General features: G+C 40.7%; 1 protein-coding gene across 13 annotated transcripts in view; it reads right to left on the reverse strand.

Annotated features, from left to right (window-relative positions):
- Positions 1 to 7: 7 nt before the first annotated feature.
- Positions 8 to 24424, reverse strand: part of LRCH3 (leucine rich repeats and calponin homology domain containing 3) — a 60654-nt gene continuing 36237 nt past the window's right edge. The window contains exons 11-23 of one of the 13 annotated variants that reach the window (XM_039713442.1): positions 22638 to 22730; positions 22177 to 22228; positions 21923 to 22063; positions 20537 to 20584; positions 19510 to 19563; positions 16428 to 16508; positions 15094 to 15165; positions 14183 to 14231; positions 13571 to 13684; positions 12727 to 12845; positions 11081 to 11218; positions 8942 to 9019; positions 8 to 3551 (exon numbers count right to left, since the gene is read on the reverse strand). In XM_039713442.1, coding sequence (XP_039569376.1) covers positions 3423 to 3551; positions 8942 to 9019; positions 11081 to 11218; positions 12727 to 12845; positions 13571 to 13684; positions 14183 to 14231; positions 15094 to 15165; positions 16428 to 16508; positions 19510 to 19563; positions 20537 to 20584; positions 21923 to 22063; positions 22177 to 22228; positions 22638 to 22730 — 1168 coding nt within the window. In that variant the 3' untranslated portion in view covers positions 8 to 3422. The other 12 variants (XM_039713440.1, XM_039713439.1, XM_039713444.1 and 9 more) reach the window with 12 other exon arrangements.

The following is a 24424-nucleotide window of genomic DNA, read 5'->3' on the forward strand; positions in this document are numbered from 1 at the left end:
ACTGCAATTCATGTAAGTTTTAGAACTTTATTTCAAATACCCATGGTTTCCTTTTATATTATCAATGTGCTAGAAGTTCACACTACTGGCAGAATACAGGCCATTTAAAATATACAATATTCAGACACATTTATATGTAACAGAAATGATGGAATGTATTTACAGACATACAGCATGGGATGAAGCTTTAAAATCCTCTATTACTTACACGTTTACACTGTTTTCAGAAATAACAAAATTAGATCGCTTTGTAGAACATCACAATATCTATACAAAAGAATCTTCTGATGTCCAAACTCACAAGTCCTCTCTTTCTAAAACAGTTTTTGAAAGAACCATTTATGTCCATGAAGGGGTAAGAATACCATTTGCCATCCTGCTGCTACCAAGAACAGAGGTGCCCTGGCGCTGTGAAGAGCTGTCCCTGGTGGATTTAAGCAGGGAACAGGGGCTTTTCAAAAGCTTCTCCTTCAAAGGGGAGCCCCAGCTGCTCTGCCCTGGCAGTGCCATTAGGGGCTCCCGAGGGCCTGGGCTGCTCCACCTGGAGCGTGGGACCTGGCAGAGCCTCAGACACTGCTCAGGGCTCGCCAGGTTTGGGGATGGAGTGTGACACCATGGAGTCAGGTAGGAACACCAGCAGCATGGAACACCGAGGTGGATCTATCCCACATCCTCCAGCACAAATGCCCTGAAGAGGAAAGAGCATCTATTCTTTGCTTTAACACACAGAATAGAATTTTATACATGTCTTCTTTCAAATACTCTTTTCATGAGATACAACAAAAATTGCACATAACTACACTGAAAAATCCCAACCCATTTTGCGAGAGAACTGAAGTGGGTTTGGTATAACACATTAAATAAACCGCATGATGAAACCAGGTTTGGATTTTTGTCCTAAGCATCTGGACAAGATTTAGTGCTTGCCAGCCTGAAAACCCAAGATTACAAATGTCAAACTAACACAATTACCTGCACTGAGACTCCAGAGTGAATGTTGCTCACAACAAAGTACCCGGAGCCAGGGTCCTTCTGCCTGCCTGGCCTCCAGCCACAGGTGGCCATGAGCCATCAGGCTGTGAGCCACACATGGCAATAGAAATGGCTCCTTCTTGCAGGCCAGACTCAAGCCCCCACCCCATTAATAACTACTGTTAATTAATTGACAAAATTCCCACCAACCTGAATACTGTTAAGTTTCATTTTCCTTAAGTGCTGGAGCAATCACCACACCCTCACAACTCCATGAAGGGAATGGTTTTCTCCAAACAGGGGTATTTAAATAGCCCATGATGGGTGTGCTGGTAACTGCAACTGTCCCTGTAACAACAGGTGACCTCATGGTGGACACCAGGAGGAGGACAGTGCCTCCTTCCCTCTCAAATGACGTGCAGACAAACACACCAGGAACACCCTGACTGTGTCTGTGGTGTTGCCTGTGAGTGGCAGCATCTTCCCCCTGGCAAGCTGCAGCACACACTTCAGACAGCTCCGTGTAACCCCGGGGGAACGACCAATGCTCCTCACCAATGGCATCAAGTGAAACACAAAAACTACCTAAGGGGGTGAGAATGCCTGGAGAGAGAGCTGCTCTTCCTGTGGGTATCGTGAGTTCCTGGCACCTCCATTCCCTGCAGGGCTCAGGGCACTGCTTGTGCCCAGCATGAGGAGGTTTCTCTTGGCAGCTGGGCACTCTTAAACACCTCCCAGGTGTTCTTCACTTGAAACGTGACCAACCAATGCCAATAAGAAGCAACTGGAATAATGATGAGAAATAGGGGATTCCACAATCACCACAATGGCCCTTCAAAGAAATACATGAAGCAAAACAAAATGGAAACAAAACTGCAAATCAAAAGGGGGAAAATGCAGCTAAGACCAGTCCTTGGCACTCCCACAGCAGGTTTTACTTCTGCAAAAATTACTTTTAGCTAATTTGTTCCCATTTCTTCTTCCTTTATCGGCATAAAATCCTCTCTGTATTCTGCTTCAAATATATCCCAGACAGAATACGGCTGATGCCTGGAGTTGCTTTCAGAACATGTACCATCTATTAGTAGCACAACGTTCAGGGATGCTTTGAATTTGGCAACACTCAACAAAGGAACCACATGGGTGGAAACTGCATTCTGTGAGGCCTTTTTGTGGGGGAGAAAAAAAAAAAAGAATTGGTAATTGATCTAGTAGCAAGCTTGGCCTTGTCACTAGGACCAGAGCATACAGACCTGTCCTTATTTTGCACATCAGCTTTCCAGGAAAATGCAAAATTTGTCAGCTGCCTCTCCCACTTCTGTACTGTGAATTTCCATTATTATGTTATGGAAAGAGGAATCAAGAGCAGTTCTGTAAAACCAGCACAAACTCCAACTAATAAAGGGCATTACTGAAAGCCTTGTCTAACCCTCCAGAGCTGCCTTAGCACAGATGCTGCTCTGACAACACCCAGCCCTCCTGGGCAACTCGAGAACTGTGCTCTCAACATGATCCGTTCTGTGCCTGCAGGGGATGCTTCAGCCCCTCACAAATGTGTTAGCTGGGAGGGCTTCTAAGGACCAGCAGGGCAGGCTGGCACTGACCCCACTGCAGGGAGATGCACGGGACTCTGCTGATCCCACAAAACCACTGAAGGGGATGTGAGGACAGGGGCAATCTCCCTCCACTGCTGTTGGAAAAGTATTCAGATAAAGACATGTTAAAACCCAAACAGAAAGTGAACTCAGCAAGAATACTGATGGGATTAATCCCATTGAACAGAACTGACTTAGTATCTTTTACTAAGGTGTTTCTGGCAGAGAAAACATGCAGTAATTTTTCCATGGGAGAAAAAAAAAAAGTGGTTTTTTTCTTTTTAGTGATGAGGACCTACCAAGGCAAGTGACAGCTGTGTGAAGTTCGACCCTGCTATCAAACACTGCAGGTTAAGATTGTGTGATGCAATTTAAAAAATATTATAATAGAAATAACCATAGTTTGGAGGCAAAGAAACTCCATTTCTTTGCACCCTGTGGGTAAGGAAAGTCATTTAATTCCCTGTGTGCCCACTGCAGCAACACCCTTTTTTTTTTTTTTTTTTTTTCACAAATTCCCCTAGGAATTGCTTTCCAGACTCTAAACCCATTTCTTCATCCTGCAAGGTCCGTTTCTACAGCTGGTCCAACAGCCAGCCACTAGAACTCCCTGCCCTCCTCCCAATGAACTCTCATTTTTTTTTAAATAAGGGGCAAAAATATTGGTAATAAAAATGTTCCTGGAAACTGCTGTGATCTCCAAAAAATGGAGAAATGAAGTAAAACATTCCTGTCAGGAATCACGGAAACTCATTTCCTTAGAACAGAGCTCTGTGTGTTTGGATGCACTGCATGGGCAGTAAAGTCTTCAGGTCCTTCTGCTTAGCCAAGGTACCCAAAAGGTCCCGGAGGTCTTTACACAGCAGACAAGTGGTGAAGTGGCTGCTGCTTTGGGGGTGCCAGCTCCAGGAGCGCCTGCACAGTCACAGCTACCTGTGTCAAACCCTTCTCTTCTAAAATATGCAGAGGCAAACATAATTGCTCCTGAATGGGGAACAAAACAAAGACAAAACAAAATGGATGAAAACCACTCAACTGAAAAGAAAAAAAAATTAAGCAAAAGGTGACTGAAATATGAAATGTTACGGACAGGCAGCACACACACATAGGGGTAGGACATGAGATTTCTGCTTGTGACAAAGGAACCGTGACCTTGACTGCTCAAGAAAGGTGGCCTTGGGCTAATCTCTTGTGTCCTTTTAATAGAAAATTCTATAAATAAGAATTTGAAAAAGGATTGTGGGAGAAAAGGAGAATAGCAAATTGTCCTCCATCTCTGCCCACCCCGAGGTGGCAGCAGTTTATGAAACCAAAGTAGATGAACTTGAGGAGGGGGTTACTTCAATATGATCAGTGTGCTGCAACACAGAGCAGGAGAGGAGCCACAGCTTCCTTCCCAAATCACACCTTTTGGAGAGAGCCCTCCTGGGACAAGCCTGTTCAGCTACAGCCATGAGGGAAGCCCTGCTGGGGAGCAGGGAACGAGTCACTACCGCTCACTCACTTCCCCAAAGTGCCCTGCCTAGTGGGCAGCCCCCAAAATCATCCTGAGGAGTAACAGTAATACACAACATGCAAAAAGAGGTTTCAAAGTGTTTATTAACAGTTGTGCTATTCTCAGTCTAAGATGTATTTAAAGCCTCATCCTACAGAAGTCCTTGGCACCTCCTGGCCATCCTCACTCCACAACAGTCAGGATACTTGTCCAACAGTTCTCTGAATCCGCAGAAAATAACCACGTGTGTCCTTCCTATAGAGCTACAGAGACTATTTTTCATGTGTCATTTCCACATCAACTGGCATTTCTCCACTCCTTGAGTCTTTACTGATTTCTGAGGTTAAAGAAATCCTTCAGTACAAACAGTGGCAGCCAACACTCCTCCCTCAAAGCTCCGAGCAGAGAGAAACAAGTGAGCCCTGACTGCAATTCTCATAGAAAGCCATATGCTCAGGCTAAAATACATTTTTCTTCCAGCAAATGTATATTACTCTGAAAAAAGTGTGCTTTTTGAGAAAATACTTGTAAACTTGAGTAAATATGCCTTATCATTTTCTTATGTATGCAAACAGATAAGGGGGGAAAAGCTTTGGAATGACTCCATACCACAGACAGTAATGACAAACAAAATTTAAAAACTGGAAGGCACTGTTAGTGTAAAACCCCTTGCAGCTTTTATCACAGTGTTCATTAGAAGTTAAAAAACACAGGAACAGAGTTCATTTTAGTTCATACCAGTAAGCAGTGCAAAAATAGCTTACTTAAAAGTAAAACAATCTCCCCCTGTCAAAAGTCCCTTCTTTACTCAGTGATGTTTGGCTTGGACAGAACACTTTGTGTGACTTGGACAGAAGGCAGCAGCTCTTACTTGCTCCTTTGATAAAAACACTTCATAGTACAAGAGCTTGTGAGACCCACATACACATAACACATTTTTACTGGTAGTGACCACATTTGCAACTGAACTCCTGTGTACCTTAAACTGTGCTTCAGAGGTGTTTCAGGATATGGCTGGAATACCAACACCACTTGCACTGGGCTTCCAAGCCACGTACTGCACTTGCAGATATAACAGAAATTTACTGAAGACAGATTTGGAACAGCCATTTCCTGAACACTTACCTGTCACTGGTCTCTGAGCAGAGCTCCCTGAATGGATCTCCACTCTGAGGAGACATGGTCTGTTACACACATGGGGAGGGTGTGAAGTTCTGAAGTGTCCCTGAGACATTAAAGCATTAAAGCACCAGGATGCTTTCCCTGGGGAGGGAAAGGCTGTGAAGCTTTATGGAAGACTACCTGAGTTTTGTAAAACAGTGAAGAGTGCTTGTGCAGCTGGGCCTTATGTTTGTGCAATTGCATGATACAAGTGTTTCTGAAAATGACAGGATAAGAGGAACAAGGGAGTAAGCATGGAATGAGCTTGGGCTGGAGTGCCCAAGACCAAGGGACAATTCAACAAGTTTTTGGTAAGTCTTATCCAGATCACAGTAAAATGCTATGACATTCTGTAGCACCTGATAGGATCATGAAGATTTTTCTTTCTCTTACAGAAAACTTTTCTCTTAAAGCTGTTAAAGAGCTTAATTTCTCTAAAATTTTCTGCTTGAACTGTTATAATGTTCAAATAGCTCAGGATTCATTGACAGTTTTGAAAATCCTGACTCAAAGTAATACAGCAGAGTCTATAAATTTGAGAAATCAAATGCTCTTAGAAGCAGGATAAAGGACTGGGGGTGAAAAACCAAACCAGTTAGAAAGTTCTGTGGATGATACCAGACCATGTCTCCTAAGACTGTGAGATCACATCAAGAACATTGACATTGAAAAAATACTTCACATTGTTTAACATTTTTCATCAGATAATCCTCAAGCAGTTTACCAAAGTGGTTGCATTTCCCATTACACAGATGGGGGAACAGAGGCACAAACTGACACTGCAGTTTTCACTACACCACTGGTCAGCAGACTACAGCATGCACCACGTGTCCTGACCTGAGCCCTCGCTGGGGCCCAGGGACAGCACCTCCTCCCTTGGAAAGCATTTCATCTGCTCAACGTGACACAGCAAACACAAATGGGAATTGGGTCATGGATGGTGGCGTGGGTGCACCAACGTGTTTGTACATTGTATTTGTCACCTCTGTCCCATCGTGGGAAACAAAGCACTTCATACACACAGTCTTGGCAAAGCCCAGAATCTGTTCCCAAGCACTGGAGTGATGGAGGGAGGAAGCAGCACCACTATCCTTCACTAGAGGAAAAAGACCCAGCGATAGAACATACAGAGCGTTAGCATTAGAGTACAGTAAAACACCACAAAGCCCCAGAGCTGAACGGAAAGGGACACAAGACTGGATTCTTCTGAATCTCTCCCCAGGGAAAGAAGAGTCTCAACTGTTCTTTTAACGCTGAGGTTTAGCTGGAGAATGTCAGAAGGGGAACAAAGATTGTCCTGTCCAGAGTGTGTGAGCAGGAAGGGAAAACAGACAGAAAAAAAAGGTCAGTCAGTTAGCCATAGCAACATCCACGAAGCAGTTATCAGACATCTCAGATACAACCTACACATTTGAGAAGCACATCACAGCTGGTTAATTCTCACACAGAAATCTGCAAGACTCCCATTGCAAAGAACTCAGTGTTTAGTGTTCAGTGAGGTGCCTGTCACCTCTCTCTGCAAGACTCCCATTGCAAAGAACTCAAAGTCAGTGTTTAGTGTTCAGTGAGGTGCCTGTCACCTCTCCAGCTCCAACATGTAACTATTCCTTGTTAAAAACAGCAGTTTACACAAGCCTTACTGAAACCCATTTTTCTCCTGAAGTGAAGAGGTTACAGGTATCTGAGATGCTGCTGGCATTGAGTACTCACCAAAGTTCAGCCTCCACATGTAACTTAATGAAAACAGCAGGACAAGGAATAATTTATGTGTAACTGATGCTTGAATGCAGCATCCTGCAGAAATATCTATTACTAATTAGAGTTTAAGAGTTCTGTAACTATTCCCATTGTGTGTCTCTCGTCTCCCTTTCCCACAGGTAACTGCTAATAATCAGTGAAATCTAGATGCATGGATCAACCTGTTCAGCTGAGGGTTTCCTTTGATCCAAGGGCTTTAAAACCACCAAAGTCCTATGGAAATTGCTGCTCTGCTGTGGTGCCTGTAATTAGCCCTTTCTGAAAGTAGCCTTCCCCTTAAAAGGCAAGTATTCCTACATGGATCCATGCTTTCAAAAAGCCTATTATTTTGTAATTAGAATGGAAATGAAATGAAATGAAAAACCTGCAGGCAACTTTTCAAGAAGAACATACCAGGCTGCCATGCCATTCTTACATACAGGTATCTTATGTTCACATCTCAGCAGAGATGTAATGCAGACATGTGAGAGCAGCTTTGGAGTTCAGGGGGGGTATTTTACTAAGTTTTCGCAGCGAGAACCTCCTTGACCTCTTTCACATTAAAACAAGATATATGAGAAAAACAGGAGGGCCCTATACAGCAGGGGTAGCAGATGGAGCAGCGTGGATTTACAGGGGACTTTTTCTTGACTGGCCTTTGTGTTTGTTTGGTTTTGATTGTGGGTCATTCCAGTGATCCTCTTTGTACTGCAATCCCATAAAAATTGTATCTTCATACTTGAGGGAGCTATAAATAGGGAAGCTGGGATGGAATTGCACAATGCCCCAGATGAATTTATATTGTGCAGTTCTGCTGGGATTGAAAGTCCAAAGTTTTTTAGGGGACAAAGCAGTGCAGGATGTCTCGGCATTAAGGATCACTTACAACTCCCTAGCTCCTTCTAACACAATTCACCACTGAGCCATGTGAAACTGCTAGCAGCTCAATAAATAAGTCATCTTAAAATCCCAGTGGCTCAAATGTCTGCAAGTGATCTGAAAACACCAGAAATTCCTGCATGACTGACTCAAGGACTGCCTTTAGATATGGCTGGGAAATGAGTCATGGGGTCTACTTCTCCCTCTCAGAATACAAAAGAAACCAGCACCTACAACAGAAACACCAATGCTCAGCGATGTAAAAACCCAAATCAGTTAGTGCACTGGAAGAGAAATTAGGAAAAATATATTAAAACTATTTGTACTGAGAGAGATGCTGAATAAGACAAAGTGCAAAGGACAGGATAGCATAAAACAGGGCAACTGGGACCAACAGGTTCAGATGGACTATTTATTATGTGTCCATCTCCTAGATCTTACAAGTTTCAAAAGGAGACAAGGAAGACAGACTTCTACCATTGGTACATAACAAAAGAAGTAGGAATATGCAAAGAGAGACACCATCAGAGAAAGGCCAATAATTCTGTTGGTAAGACAGTAAAGACATTTATCTAAGAGAATTATTAGGAAGGAACATGAACCACCATCAGAGAAAGGCCAATAATTCTGTGGCTTGTTGGTAAGACAGTAAAGACATTTATCTAAGAGAATTATTAGGAAGGAACATGAAAAGCTTTGGGATAAAAAATAAAACATGCAAACCATCATCCAGGTTTTATCCCACTTTTAAGCTGTCACATACCTAAGACTGAGAAAATGTAACTGGTTTTCTAGAACCTGCCAGTTTTAAAGGCAGACTCAAAGTCCATCAGCTACTATGAATTTGATGTACAGTATTTAAGTGAATCTATACTGAAATATAAAATCTATATACTACACTCTGATAAACTGTACCTGGCTTAATTTTGCTCTGGAAGACCATACAAGGTAAATCTGATCTATACTGCAGGACAGCTTATACCTGAACCTTTTAAATTTTTACATTTTGTTTTAATCTGATATTCCAAATAATGTTTTATTTTCTGAAGCACCAGGTAAAACTGCATCTGAAACATTATATCAGGACATCAGAAATACATACCTGAGGCACTCCAATCCTTCTGCAAGCTTCCAAGAAATTCTCCACATTTCGTCTGCATTTTGCCATTGTAAGTTTAGGCTGCAAAGAAGCAAAGGCATACAGTGTTCTTAACTGGCAAGGTTTTAAAAGATTTTAAATTTTATTTAAATAAAACTCTTAATAAATCTCTTTGCCAAAAACACTGCACTGACATAAGCTCTTCTAATTCAAAGCAGGCTCTGCTGAAGTTTGCTTTTCTTAGAAAACCATCCCAGTTTTCAAAGCTGTTTTATGAAAAGCTAAGTTATGAATGCTGGATGATTTTAAAAAAAGGACAATTCTAAGCCCTGCGGTATTTATGTACATAGTGTTATAAAAAACTGGCTAACACTTTTAATGACTATAGTATAATAATTTAAAAAATGTGTTTTGATGAATTGCACTTCCATAGCTTCCATACTGTGATTTCAGAGCAATTTCATTACATAAAGCAATCTAGAGTCTGTTTTGGATTACTATAATGCAAAACTATATAAATATCAAACCATACTTCAATTAACAAAGAGGTAAAAAAATAAAGGCTAGATGAAATAAAAAAAAATGTCAGAAAACTGGAAGTGAAGCTTGCTGCTTGTCAGCCTCTTGTAGATGTGTTTAAGTAATTAAACTGTTCCCTGTTTGAATTGCACTCTCTGGCATTTTTTCAACTGAGGTTTTTTTCTGCAGTCAGTTTTCACACCTCTTCAGACATACCACAGCACAGGCTCTGTCTTGTTCCTGCTCTCAAAGCTCATTCTCTTCTGGTTCAAGAGACACAAGTTCCCTGCCCCTATGAAGATGCTTTGGAGCAGCAGGCAGCAGCCTCCAGGTGCTCAACACTTCTGTAAGTGATGGGGTTTCTTCTGTCCCCTTCAAGTGCTGTGTTCCCCACCAAGGAAGCAGGTTAAAGGCCAGCCCTGGCTCCTTTCTCCCAAAGGAGCACAAAGCTCACTGTGCCTGGGGCATGACGTGATGCCTCCTCTGCTCCTGGAGCCACGCGACTCCAGGCTGCCTCTTCCTCGGGATTCATATGACAAAGCCACAATGTAATTCCTAACACAGACATTCAGCTGCACATCAAACCAGGCCACTGAAAAGATCTCAGTGGCTCCCTGCCTGTGCTTGGAATGATCCCATCATCTGCCTAAAATGTTGGTGTGTCCAGTTCAGTCATTCTCAAAATAACGGGGCCATCTGCCTGGTCACATTGAGTCCCAGGGACACAATGACACACTTGGCAGCCCTGGAAGTGCCAGTTCAGGTTCCAATCAACATGAAGACTCGCTCCAAAAGAAGGACAAGTGAAAAGTATGTGCATGTTTCAACTTCTTCCCCAAGGAACAATCTCCGTTTTTTTTTCCTTATTCATACAATTTAAAGGTGTGCAACAAGCAATCTGCCTGTCCATATTACTGTCAAGTAGCTGATCCTAGATATTTTCACTGAACTTTCTGACTTCCACAAACACAAACTGGATAAATATGGTATCTCACAGATTTTGACCTTTTTCTAATTCTGTGCTTTCCCTACAAAACAGACTGCAATACTTCCCTGCTCTCAACAGTCCCCTGACACAGCCACCTTTTTTTCCTGTTATCACAAATTTATGACAGGATTTGTTTTGTTCCAGGAGATGCTGCTCTCCAAGTATCTTGAGTGTGTTCTGCTAAAATTCCTAAGCAGAGGAATTTGTAGTGCTGTGGACACAGGACTCAGCTTGGTCTCTGCCTGGTTTCACTGCCTTGTGCAGTGGAATTGTACTTGTTCTAATTCCCTACTATGTTTTCCTGAACTTCTTAGTAATTTTGATCTTTTAAAATATCCTGTTTTAGTTTTCATGCTGAACTGTCTCATATTTTACTAGTTTTCAAGTTAAAGTGTTTAGGGAGCACATGAAACATTTGCTTACAAGCTGTTAGAAGTAACTTCCTTTAAATGAAATAAACCCAAACAGAATTTTGTTCAGTGACACTACAGACCTTTTTTCAACAGCACAGATTGTTATTTTTTGTCACGTACATTCACTGAGGAGAACACTGAGTTTAGTGTCTGTCTGGATTACAGGACTTTGTAGATATCACTTTGGACAGGCACAAAGCAGTGTCACTGTTGCACACTTACAACGGCAGGCGAGGGCACGTGGATGCTGGGCACAGAGCGGGGCCGCACGTGGTTGGCCAAGTGGCACAGGACGACGCCGTCGGTGAGAGCCGCGCCGAGGTCGCTGGGCAGGGACACCTTCAAGCGCGACTCGATGTTCTGTGGGAACCAAAGGGACACCCAAAGGGCAGCTCAGAGCCGCGCTCTGCCCGCTCCCTCACGCTGCACGGGTTCGTACGAGGCACAGCTCCTGCATCACAACTCTGTCCTCGTGGCATTTCCAACCAGCCTGCTGAGTAACCCCAAGGAAAGCCCTGTGCATTACTGTGGCCAGGGCTGGCCACGCTCTGGGGGCAACCGAGTTCAAGGAAGAACAGCTTTCATTGTACAGCACAGCAGACTAATACAACCATTATGAACAAATAATGGAAATCAGGCTCTAGGAGCAGTATTCTTAACCGTACATGTTCTAGAGAATGGTTCTGCCAAGGGAAGTGAAAATAATTGTCCTTGTGGGTTGGAGGACAACACAATTAACAAAAGTCAAGACTATTTTTGCCTTTAAAATAAAAACTGAACTATTTGGTGTAAGCAGTCCTTTAAAAAGAAGGCAGTTAGCATTTGTTTAAGAGAATGAATAAAAATTAAATTTAGGCTTTCAAACTCATTTAAAATGCTGTGTGAATATCATCAACTTGTAATACTGTGCAAAATTTAAGTATTAAAAAAAATTAAGCTTACCTGGGGAGCAGAACAAGAGACAGACTACACAGAAAGCAATCTGAGATAACATAAGAGAGGGTCTGCAAACACGACCAAGTTTTATCTAAGGTAGTTACTTTTCTCCTTTAGAGAAAGGAGACTGTCCTTACTTCAAAACTTCCCCCAAAGAGAGGAAATTTTCTCTATCATGGATGCTTATGGCTTTTAAGATTAGCTTCAGTAAGTATATTCCTATTTATTGGGAAAATTCAACGACAAATTACAGCACCTCAAGAAATCCCTTCATGCTCTGCAGAAACAAGTCTAGGGCAAAGCACAGCAGTACCCTAATGCCATGTGGCATTTCCAATATTCCTGTTTATTGTCAGTGTACCTGGGCACAAACCAGGAGTGTGGTGCCCCTGGGCAGACAAAAAGCATAAATATTAGAAACATTTGTGGCTCAAGTGTTCTGCACTTAACTAAGAATAAGGCAAGAATCAACAGACAGATCTAGAGCACATGAGGAAACCAGGATGGCAGCATGACTGGCAGCAGTCTCTGCACTCCATCTGCTTATCTGTCAGCTTTATAGCAAAAAAGAATTTTAAAAAGACATTAAAAGAAGACAGTAAAGGCAACTTGCCAGGGAGCTCCTTACAAGTGTGAAAGCTGATAAGGAAGAAAGGAAGCACACATAAAATCAGAGCTCACCAGACTGAGAGCAGGACTTGACATAGTTTATTACACAGAATTTGAAGCTGACTTTACCTACCACCAACAACCAAGTGAACACCACTGCACCCATCTGAAAGAAGTGCATAGACTGTACCACACATTGCATTTTGGTCAACTGTGCCCTGTACTGGTTCAGTGAAACTGGTCCGTAAGACAAAGGCAGATTTAGCAGGGTCACAGAGCGCATTTCCCGCTGTGTTCACGTTCCGGCTCCTGGCAGCACTGACCTTGCGTAGCTGCTCTATCAGCTCCAGCTCCTCCTCCCGCTGCTTGGAGTTCTGTCTCACCCGAGGGTCTGCAGAATCATTAGCAGGAGACAAGGCACAGGTAGAGGATGAAGCAACAGCTAAAACAGCAGCATGAAGGAAAGAAAATAACTAAGCACAGTTTGGCTTTGTGTTGTTTGCTACTGCACACAAAGTTCCAGAATGGGAACATTACATTCCTTTTCACAAATCTTTCTTACCTTTGATTATTGATCAAACTAATAGTCTACCAACCTAAATGAGATGTCAACACAATTCCCTTACTGTTTAGATTCTGATCTTTCTGTTGGATAATAGTCATGCACAAATGATGATAAAGTTCTGCCACATGCAGTATGTTGAAACGGTTCTTTCTCCAGAAATTGCAATTCTGTTACAGGCTACTGGGCAATGCAAGAATTATCGTCTTTCTGTTGCATAACAGTCATGCACAAATGACGACAAACTTCTGCCACATGCAGTATGTTGAAATGGTTCTGTCTTTCTGCAGAAATTGCAATTCTGTTACAGGCTACTGGGCAATGCAAGAATTATCAAGTTGTTGAAGGCTTGTGCAGCAAAGGTGTAAGTCCAGACCAAGATGAGAAAATTCTTATACTTGTACAGGTATGACAAATGAATATTGGGCAGCTCCAAATAAAACTCTGTTTGTTCACAACATATCTGATGCCATTTCTCTACAAATGGAATTCTAAAAGTAGTTTGATGATAAAGACCTGAAGTAACAGAACACTGCAAGCCCCAAGTAATGCAGATGTCAATATAATGCAGCAAAACTAGCTGATTTCTGAGCTATTTAACCTACCTTTCTTGGCTCCATCCCTGACAGCTGTTCGGAAAAGGAAACTCTCAGGTCGCTGGGAAGGGTTTCTATAGGAAGGCGGGGCTGCATGGCCAGGATATGGAGGGGAAAGGTGGACTAAACAAATGTGGAAAGGCACAGGAAAGGAAGGAGGAAGAAGGAAATGGTTAGAGTTTAAATAGGAAATGGGTACAGCAATGTGGTAATTAAAAAGAACAAACAAAAAAAATTAATGTAATGATGACAAAATAAATTATAGCCATGCATGATAAAAGCAGAGCAGGAAAAGGCACTTCCAAGGACACTTGCATGCAAAGCACATTCCACATACCAATTCCAACAACTGTTCTGACTCTTTCTGAATGCATCTGTGTGCCAAAGCGTCTATGAAGGCCTAAACCAGCCAAACCCTGTGCTCTGCCTAGGGACATGCTTCATCCCTTTTGCCTCTTCCCTTGTGTTTTTCTAAGGACACCCAAGTAACTGGGTAAACTCTCTCACACAGCAGTGCCACAGACAGAGGTGGGAACAGATGCTCCCCTTTCTTCATAGGACAAATAAGCAAGCAGGCATTTTAATCTTATTTTTCAGACATTTTTTTCCTGTTCCTGTTACCTGTCTGAGCAGTAGGTGAGCCAGGAGAGATGGTAGATCTGTCATCACTCTGTGAACAAAAAAGCAGAAGAGTATGAATGGTCCTAACTTGGAAAAGCTTTGACTACATTTTAATTTGCTGTGTTTTAAGAAAAGCTCCATCCATCTAAATGTGTTTCAGAAAAGTAACCAGAAATAAGAAAAACCACTGTATGTCGTTTCCCAAGTTTTATCTCTGCAGAGACAAAGTATTTTTCTTTTACAGAAATGACACAACTGCTCTTTTTCCTTAGGAAAAAGAATGATGAAACAGCACTGACTATGCAATGACAGATCATTGTTAACTCTTCCTTCCAACCCAAAGTGAGAAGTGCACTTTGCAAAGGGGACAGCAAAAACCAGGTATTAAGCAACATGCAGAACTGGCCATACAGCAGCCCTGACAAGGATACACCTCTCTGACACCTTTGCTAATGCAGAACTGCTATTTACTGAACATCTGTCCCCAGTGAAACACACTGTGGTTTCATCACAGTGCTTACACAGACTAATGAATTCTTATGAGGAATGAATTCAGCACAGCAGTTTCCACAGAAAAGAAAGAAACAGGTAAAGAATACAAGTGCACTTTTGATGAACTCAACTTGATCAAGAGTAAATGATCTCGTACAGAAAAAGCAACATCAAAGACAACCAAGAACCCCTTGGAGCAGAGACTAGTTAGTTACCATGTTTTATAGGTCAGGCCTCCTGTAGACACAGCCTAAAGCTAAGATGAGGTAATACATACTACAGTTTAATCAGGTGAATCAGGTTCATACCCTACCTGAACTTTTGATTAGATGCTGACAGACTAACACCTGTTTAAACCGATGTGTGGATCCAAGATTTTTTTGTTGGCTCTAGTGGTGAATGATAATAACAAGAGATACCTTGACAGGACTGAAGGTAGAGGCACTAGGCAGGGTAGTAGCACAGCTTTCTTGGTTCAACCCTGAGAGTGACTGAATGCAGAGAGAAAGAGAAGGCAGTAGCAGAGTTAGTGAGTAGCTGACAGGTTGTACACAAAGGTGGAAGTAAAAATGAAGAGGTGATCACGATCACATTCTTAGAAACACTCAACAAGCAACACATCAATACTTGCTGAACTATAGTTTAGTTAGTTACTTCCTACCCTCCTGAACTTTCTGGGAGGTATAGTGCTTCTTTTACATATAATACAGTGACATTAAAAACAGAATTAAGAACAGTGAGGCAAAAGCTTCTATGCCATCAGACAAAAAGATATTTTACTCTACAACAGTCCATTCTAGGCCATCATTAAAAATATATAGCTTTCTTTTCAGTGTTTTGAGGATGTATGCATGTCTGAAAAATCAGGGAAATCCATGCACAAGAGGCTCAGTAATACACACTTTGTGTGTGCCACAGACACTAACAACTGGTCCTTGTGATTACACACAAAGTGGATGAGATTCTGTGGGCAGAATCTCACTCTTGTGGAAGATGTCAGTGTCAGGATTTACAGTGTTGCCACAAATAAAGTGCAGTCCCATTTCAATTATGGCCAATATCAAAACCAGCCAAATAAATCACTTTTCCTGTTTATAGAACAGGGGCTGTAGTTGTGCCCATCTGTCACTGACAGGTGGATCAAGAAGGCCAAATCCTGTGTCTCACTGAAAGCACCATCAGAACTTGAACATTTGAGGACTGAATGGCTCCCTATGCTTTCTGAAACAGCATTCAAATAGCAAAGTGACAGTTCAGCACAGGAAAGAACATCAAATGACACCTAGGAACTCTACAGGTAGTGAAAGACACATTTGGGAGTTAGTTTTCAAAACATTTGCAAATTTTCTGCCACTTCAGCACAGCCAGAAGGACCAGAAGGGAAGGTTTACACTCAGGGGGGGAAGCCTTAAACACAAATGTTTTTAGGCCCTGTACAGACTTACAGCTGATCCTCAAGATTGCCTCTTTCTCCAGAGCAGGGCAGAGCCAAAATGGTCTTTTTTTTTTTTTTTTTAAGAGTTTCAAATATCACTTGACTTCAACATATTAGCTAACACATGAGAACATTAAAATAAACCAGAACTAGATGGTCTGTAACATCATTGTATCTGCTTATTCCTGTATGAAAAGAGCAGGGCACGCTTGACACAGACTAAGATGAAGTGGTCACTATGCAGTGGGCACAGGGAAGAGGACACAGCACAGCACAGGGAGGGACAATCACAACACCAACACACCGCATGCTCTTCACCTGCTTGCGAGTGCCTGGCCTCCTTTTAATGGTATTGGTGTTATTGTCAATCTCAAACACAGAGAGAGGCTCAAAGCCATTCTGTCAGGGACAGTAAGGAAAGAAAGAGAGGGAAGAAAGGAAGAAGTGATGCAAAGAACGACCGTGAGAAAAGGCAGCCACAACACTAAAGGAGCCAGGATGCTGCAGCCCAGACTTACACCACCCTCTGCACATGCTGCACGCAGCCTTTAGGTCTAGCACTGAAGTAAAAAAATTTCCCTGTGCCAGAAACAACTGCAGATACAGGGAGTGCCAAAGGAGAGCCCAACCAGAACTCTGCATGAGCCAAATAAGGATATTTTAAGAGAATTTGGTTATTAAACATTTGAATACACAAACGAATGCCAACGGTCTGACAGAAAACTCCAGGGTACAAGTCTGCATAAGCCAAGTCCTGCTTACTTTACCCATACCATTATTATTTGTAACACTCTGGTGCTTAACTTAAACATAGTCTTAACTTCAAATGTTTCAGAAATTTATGTGCTAACAGTAATATGACAGACTCAGGCCACATTTGAGACCACAACAAGAAAACAACACAAGGAAGGGAACATCAGGCAGCAATGACACAAAGGTTGTGAGAGGAAGAGGTCACAGCAGCTGCCTGATGCTTCTGAAGTACTTTGTGGGCTTCACAACAGAGAAATTGAGCAGCAGTTAGAGAGGATGTCTTGGGGTTTTTTTCCCCCTTTGACACTACCAATGTTGTAAGAGACAGTGTAAGAGAAAACAAGAAACTATTTGCAGAAAAATGAGATTTAGAAGCAATGAAGGCTGAAGCCAAGTCATCAGTCAAGCCGGAAAGCTTGATACCAGCTCTAAAAGTAACCTCCATTGTAAGAGATGGAACTATCCTTGTGAGAACAGCAGGAGGTTCTGACTAACATAAAACTTTTATTTTTTCAGAGAGGCCAGTGATTACATTTCTTCAATAACATTTTAGTCTGGTTATCTATCACAGGCTGACCCAAAGAAATCCACCACAGTGTGCAATGAAGTTCTGCAGCCAGACTCCAAATCACAGGTATGCACAAGAAACTACAACTAAAGGGAACCATTAACATTCACAGAAGGCATGGGCAATCATTCTGGGACTTCAAACCAACTGTCCTGACATTGTTTATAAACAGAGGGAAATGGTCAGAGTAACCTGTGCAACATGAATACATTTTGTGTATTAACGACAGCAACAAGATGACCAAAAAAGGAGATTCACAACTGACATTTTTTTGTTAATGCAGTAACATTGCCAGAAGAGCAAAGCAGGAAAATAAAAGCTCTGTTTTTATTTGCTTTTTACTTGCTTTGTAACTACATATTAGATTTAGTACTTTTAAAAGCTTTTCCTGATGTCATCAGAAATTAGACCTAGCTAAATTTCAAATCCAGAAGGACAGGGAAAATGTCAAATGAAACACAACAGAATATAAAAAGGTAAAAGCAATGTAAACTCTTACATCTATTAAAATGCAAACTGATGACCATTTCCTTGATGTTGAACAAGTTTTTAGCACATAAAATACATTTGTGTAAACAAAAGATGGTACAAATTCATGAGCCAGTATGTGCCTAATGTTTCAGTTACAGTAATTGCCAGAAACAGCTGCCCTGGCATATGTGATCATCAGGCACAGAGTGGATTTCCACCACAGAAGAGAGCTACAGATCAGAAACATCAGCATTTCAGATACTATTATATAATTTAGTGCTGCTGAAAAATGTGAGGAACCAAAAGAAAAATGAACAGAGAAAATATTACTTTCAATCCTTCCCTACCAGCCTGGACACTCTTTTTGTGAAGTAAAAGGATGCAACTTGGTTAAAGACAAGAAAGGAAACAAATAGCAGTGGAAGCCAGCTTCCATGTAGTTTCTGAAAATTCTGTATCTCAATTTACAACAAAAGTCATATGATCACAAAATCAAATAGAAATGGGGTTCCTACAGGTGTCTTCAAATATGTTCCAAAGACAAATTCACTGACAACAGAGAATCATCTCAATCCAAACTACTGCTGTTCTCCTGCTTTTTAGGACCTAACTATGAAAGCACATTTTAATATGATCATTGATAGTGATTTCTCTAACCACATGATAATTAAATTTCTCTCTAACATTTTAAGCTTTCTTTTTTGCCCACAAAGTGCCAGTCTTACAAAAGCAGCAAACCCAAGAAGTCTGAATGAAGATACAGTAAATACCTTGACCAACACATTCAGGAGAGAGACACTCTAATCAAGAGCACTGCCTAAAGAAAATTTAGGCAGACCATGGAAGCACATAAATCAAGAAAATAAATTCTAGGCATGCAGTCATGCAACAGCAGACAAATCAGGTGTATTTTTAATTTTCTAGACATAGATCATGACATTAATTAGATCTTTTAGTTATGCTACATTGTTAAGATGCCGCAAAGGAAGAAATAGCATAAAACATGAAATATGTGCACACTTGTTTTTATTTTTGATAAGCATTCAAAATAGATTATTTTAAGACATTTGCACTAATAAACAATAAAACTGTATGAGGAGTATTTCATGATTTGTAGCATTCATAAATAGAACACTTTTTTCTTGTGCCAAGTATTTCTAACCCCCATGTGCAGGACACAGAGAAGTTAAAGCAGAAGGCTGTACTAAGCAGTAAAATCACTTCCTTCATACTGAAGAGCACATCAATTAGGAAGCAAGCTGAATGGAGAAGAAATCAAACTAGAACAACTAGAGGTGAATTTTTCATTTTAGAAACTGCTCTTTACTATCAGTAATTTTTTTCTGCTCTCAAACAAAATATAAGCTTTAATTATTTTGTGGAAAAACATCATGGTATTTTTGGCAAATGTCTGACAGCAAAAGTATCAACATATTCATAACATCATAGTTCACAGCTAAGCTACTTATCAAAGGGGAGATGGTCATGTTTTATGCTATTTAGATTAGCTCTAAAACAGTTGGTCTAATCTGAGACAATCATAACATGTTGTCATTTCTATGCTCTAGAATGTGCCACAGAAAAAGGCCATCACGTGCAGGATCTTACCACTAACAAGGCACTATCATCAGTATGCTGAGACCTTCTGGATGGAAAGGGACACTGGGAGGTGGGAGAGATGGAGCAATGTCAGAAACACACACAATGTCAGAAACACACGGTATGTGAACAGACAGACATTTTGGAACATGTACTGCTTGCTTATAGCACTGTGAGGCTCTTTCAAACAATCCATGAAGTGTCTGTAACTCTGCAGCCTCACGACCCAGGAATTACAGTGCAGTCGTATTACTTAAGGAATCAATTATTCTGCTTTCTGTGCTGTGTCAAGCAAATACAGAACACTATGCATTCACAGTGCTGACTCTGGTAAAACAAAGGACCTTTTAAAAGAATATATTAAGAACAGAAAAACATTAAGAAGAAAAAGCAGCAAAAAAGTATTTCAATTACCCCATGTTTTGGTAATTTTCTAACAAAAAGAGTTAGTTGGAAAATGCTGCTAAAGAACTATCCTATTTGTTATAATATTAAAAGTTTTCACCTGATTAACACTACCAAGTGAATGATCTAGTTTTGATTATAAATACTACATTACTGCAAAACTACAGTAGAAAAAAACTTTTAAAAATTATTCATTTTTCTGACAACCCTCAAAATTCTAAAGCTTAATATTTCTGGGACAACTGGTAATCTAATAACAGGAAACTGTGAGAAAACTGATTTGTGAAGGACGACTATAACACTGTAACTTGGCTGAACACTCCTGTTAGAATATAAACTGTAGTGCTCACAAGGAGCAGGTTAGAATAGAATATGAAATGTATTTTCTGCAGAGAACATAGGAAAACATACAAAAAACCAGTAAAACAACACATTTGGACAGGCAATCCACACAAACAGAAGAAAATACTAGGCTGAGCCCATTAAAAAACCCCAACCCAAGGCTTAAAAATATGAAAAAGTATGCTATAACCCAGTTTTGAGGTATTTTCCACAATGAAGAAAATAACTCTGATGGAGAGCAAGAATTTAAGTGCTGACATCCCTGCTAATGCTCTTATTGGACTCTTACCTCACTATCCATTGGACTTTGTTTCTGAGGACTTAAGGAGGCTTTTTGCTACACAGAAAAAGAAAAAACAAAACTTAAAATAATGTCACAGAGAAACAAAAGCTCACAACAAAAGCAACATAACTTAGAAGTGTTTGAAAACAGAAGTCTCAATTTTTTAAATAGAATATGCACTGGGTTCACTGAGCTGAAACTTCCCTGATATTATGTCACAGAGAAACATAAGCTCACAACAAAAGCAGCATAACTTAGAAGTGTTTGAAAACAGAGGTCTCAATTTTTTAAATAGAATATGCACTGGGTTCACTGAGCTGAAACTTCCCTGATATTAGTAAAAAAATCAGCCTTTATTTCACATTCAAACAAAAATTTAAAATTAAGCATATGAAAGATGCATAATAAATCCAAAATACAGCTCAGGGGAGGAATTTAACTGCTGAGAATAAAGTGGTCATGAACAACAAAGGAAACATAAGAAAAATACCCAAAAATAAAACCCAAACTAAAAACCCCAGGAGACTCATCAATGAACAACATGCATCCTTTAAGCTTAATCTTTAACTAAAAGACTGAGCTGAATTTTTAATAAGCAGCTTTAGCACAAAATAGTGCCAGGGGCCTAAGAATAGTTGTTGCTAAAGAAAAGCCTAGTTTCAGGCAGCTAAGACCCTTTTTCTAAACTAACTTTATACATTAAATATAAGCAATAAACCAAGCTTTGCCTCTCTGAAGACCACTCTAAACCCAAAATAAATATTAACTTTAACATTTCTTAAATTTGTGATGGTAATATTCAGGTAAGTGACCAGAGCAGCAAACAGTAAAACAAATTTAAATCAACTATCATATAAATAAATTGGCATGTTAAGAAGAAGACATGAGTGCAGAGATAGAGACAGTGAAGACACAGTGTTCAGAGTGAGTGCCTGATGTACCATAGGTCTGCACCCATGCTTTACCAAGAACTAACTTATTTTATTATCACAAAATAGCAAAAGAGATCAGGCAGCATTATATTTTTGTGTGTATGATTATTTTCTCCCTGCCAAATTTGTCTTAAAAATTAAACTGACTCTATTCCTTTTTTCTTAAACCAATCCCACGACACCTATGCAAATGAAAATTGAAAGTATGAGGTGAAATATGCAAAAATCAGAATTCTTTGCAACAATCACATTTTGGGTAAATCTTCCATCTTCCTCTCCAACTCTAGCTTTGCCTGTGTTAAGCTACAGCACCAACGCTTAATGGACTTAAATGGTATTTGTCCAAATTCTTTATAAAGTGCCAGGAGTGTAACATACAAGCAGTAATTAGCATGGCAATTAGTTATAATTAAGGGACTTAGAAAAGATAAAGTATGAAGTAGGTACTGAAAGGAGGCACCTTAACAAAGTCCAGGACAGCTTCTCTCTGGATCTGCTTAGTTCTCATCCTCTCCTCCTCGTACTGCAGGGCTGCCTGCTGGGCCTCGCGGCGGGTGCGCTCGATGTGCCGCCGCTGCAGCTCCGCGTCCGCGCCGGGCACCTGCAACCAAACCGGCAACAGGCTGTGAAGCCAGAGCTGCAGCTGGCTAATGGGGAACATCAGCTTGGTTCTACATCAAACTCATTCAAAACCATCCCAATTCTATGTGTTACCTGGGTGTGGTGACTTGATAGCGAGAGAAAATAAGGTGAATCAGGCAGGGGTCTGACAAATGCAAAAACAAAGAGTGAGGAGACTTTTAATCTTAAATCCAAAAATTTTGCATACATGAATTGTCAGTGACACACAAGTAGCTGATGAAATCAGAAGAGTAACTGTCTACTAACAGCTCCGATGATGATTTAACACTGTGAATGACAGATTTGGTGAATAATTTCTATTTCTTCTCCTGGATCATAATATTTTTTTACAGCACAAGATGTACCAGTGGGGTTGTACACTTGGCCTACTACACTGAGATACTCAGTATTTTATATGCATTCTCTAAGAGTAACCAAACCAGGAATTTTTCACATGATCCTCATTTAGAGGAACAACTGCATAGTATGGTTATTTGAAGGAGAGGAAAATAACAAAATGAATCAGCAGAAACACTCAATTTCTTTTTCCCTACCTCTCTGTCCTGTCCACATAACTCCTTAGTACTTGATGCTCTCTGTCCTGCATCAAATTTAGAGTTTCAGGTCTTCGTAATTCATCTGTATCCCTGCAGGTAAGACACCAGGTGGAAGGGGATTTGGCCACTGATGCATATAGACTACTGTCAGATTAGTTCTACTGTAGATTACAATTGTGTTTGTGAGAGAAATGTCCAAACAATTAGCTTCAGATAATCACAAAAGTGAAATCTGGACTAAAGAAATCACATTGTGATACCAAGTCAGATCACAACTGCAGTTTGTAATTAAACATAACCTGCTGAATTAACAAGGATTTCAAAATACACAAATATGGATTCTCTCTTTTAAGACAATATTTGGGTTATTGCAGGTTTTATTCTGCTCTGGAAAGAGCAGAATCATTTTAAACATCAGGACCCTTTGGTATTTGCAGCACAAATCTGCTCAGCTCACCAATCAGGTGACTGCCAGTGACCCAAGCCCTCAAAGTCACAAGGTAAACAAGAACCCTTCTGGCTCACATTCATCATATCAACAATAAGAGAGAAATTTTGCAGTCAGTTCCTTGCCAGGAGGCAGCTGTTAGCACTGAAACAATTCCCAAGGTCCACAGCCTACAGCATGTACCCTGACATGCTGCTGCCTGGAAACAAAGTTGATGGAAATCAAGGAGCTTACTCTTGACAGCCTAAACTCTGTGACCTTCGCTCCTGGGGCAGCCATGGAACACAGACACACTTCACCATGCATTTCCAAAAAATGTCAGTCCAGCTGGCTGCATGCACACTAGGGCCTTTTCCTCATAGAGAAGAGATGTGGAAGACCCAGATGTTACAGGTCTCTTCTGTTACTTTAATTAGCACTGAAGCACATGACAAACCCATTACTTAAGAGCGGTTTTGAACAGACAGGACTGGGCTCAGCTCAGTGCCAAGGAGTGTGTTCACAGTAGAGTACACACAGCTTTGTTGCATCAGGAATGCACCACAGTCTGTCCAGAGGCATAAACTCTGTATTTGTTTAATTGAATCAACTAATATAAGTACTCTTGAGATGAAGTCTGTGTTACATCCAACTTTCAGAGTTTTAATGGCTCCAGCATGCTAAAGAAAAAAAAAAAGAAGAGGCTGGCTGCCAAGGCATTTGCACAGAATTACTGTGGAAGCACTTTACAGCTTGTGGTTGCCACAAAATAAAATATTTGACTAATACAAGCTTAAAATACAAAAAAATTACTCATTGTCATATGGCTGTTTTTACACAATTTTGAAGGCAATAACAACATGACCTGTTTTTAGTGCCTTAATAATTTCACTCTGCTGCAGCATGGTAAGACATACAATTCACACAGATTGCTGATTAACTGCTTCTGCATGGAGATCTGCTGCTCTCCTCAAGTTAAATTTGGAAATCATTGGATAGCTTACTGAGCTACAACTTCCTTTATCATTAACATCTGTCTATGTAAACAGCAGCTCTCCCCAGCTAACCAGCCTTCTCCTATTTCCTGCAGATTTATCACAGAAATCAGTGTTTGTAAAGTTTAATTATTTCCATGTTGACCACAAATGTTCAAATAAAAAAATAAGTAAGCAAAAAAGCAAAAAATCAATTTTTCAAACCAAGAGCACTCCCTTTTTTGGGGGAGAGCATGGCAGAATTGCAATACCACTTTATACCTGACTTGTGGACAGGATGAGGACTGCTGGCATATGCTGAAATAGTTACCCCCCCATTTATCAGTACAGCTACTGTATCTGCATATTTTCTGCACATTTCA

Source organism: Passer montanus, unplaced genomic scaffold (genome assembly GCF_014805655.1).
Source record: "Passer montanus isolate IOZ18808 unplaced genomic scaffold, ASM1480565v1 scaffold29, whole genome shotgun sequence".
NCBI lineage: Eukaryota > Metazoa > Chordata > Aves > Passeriformes > Passeridae > Passer > Passer montanus.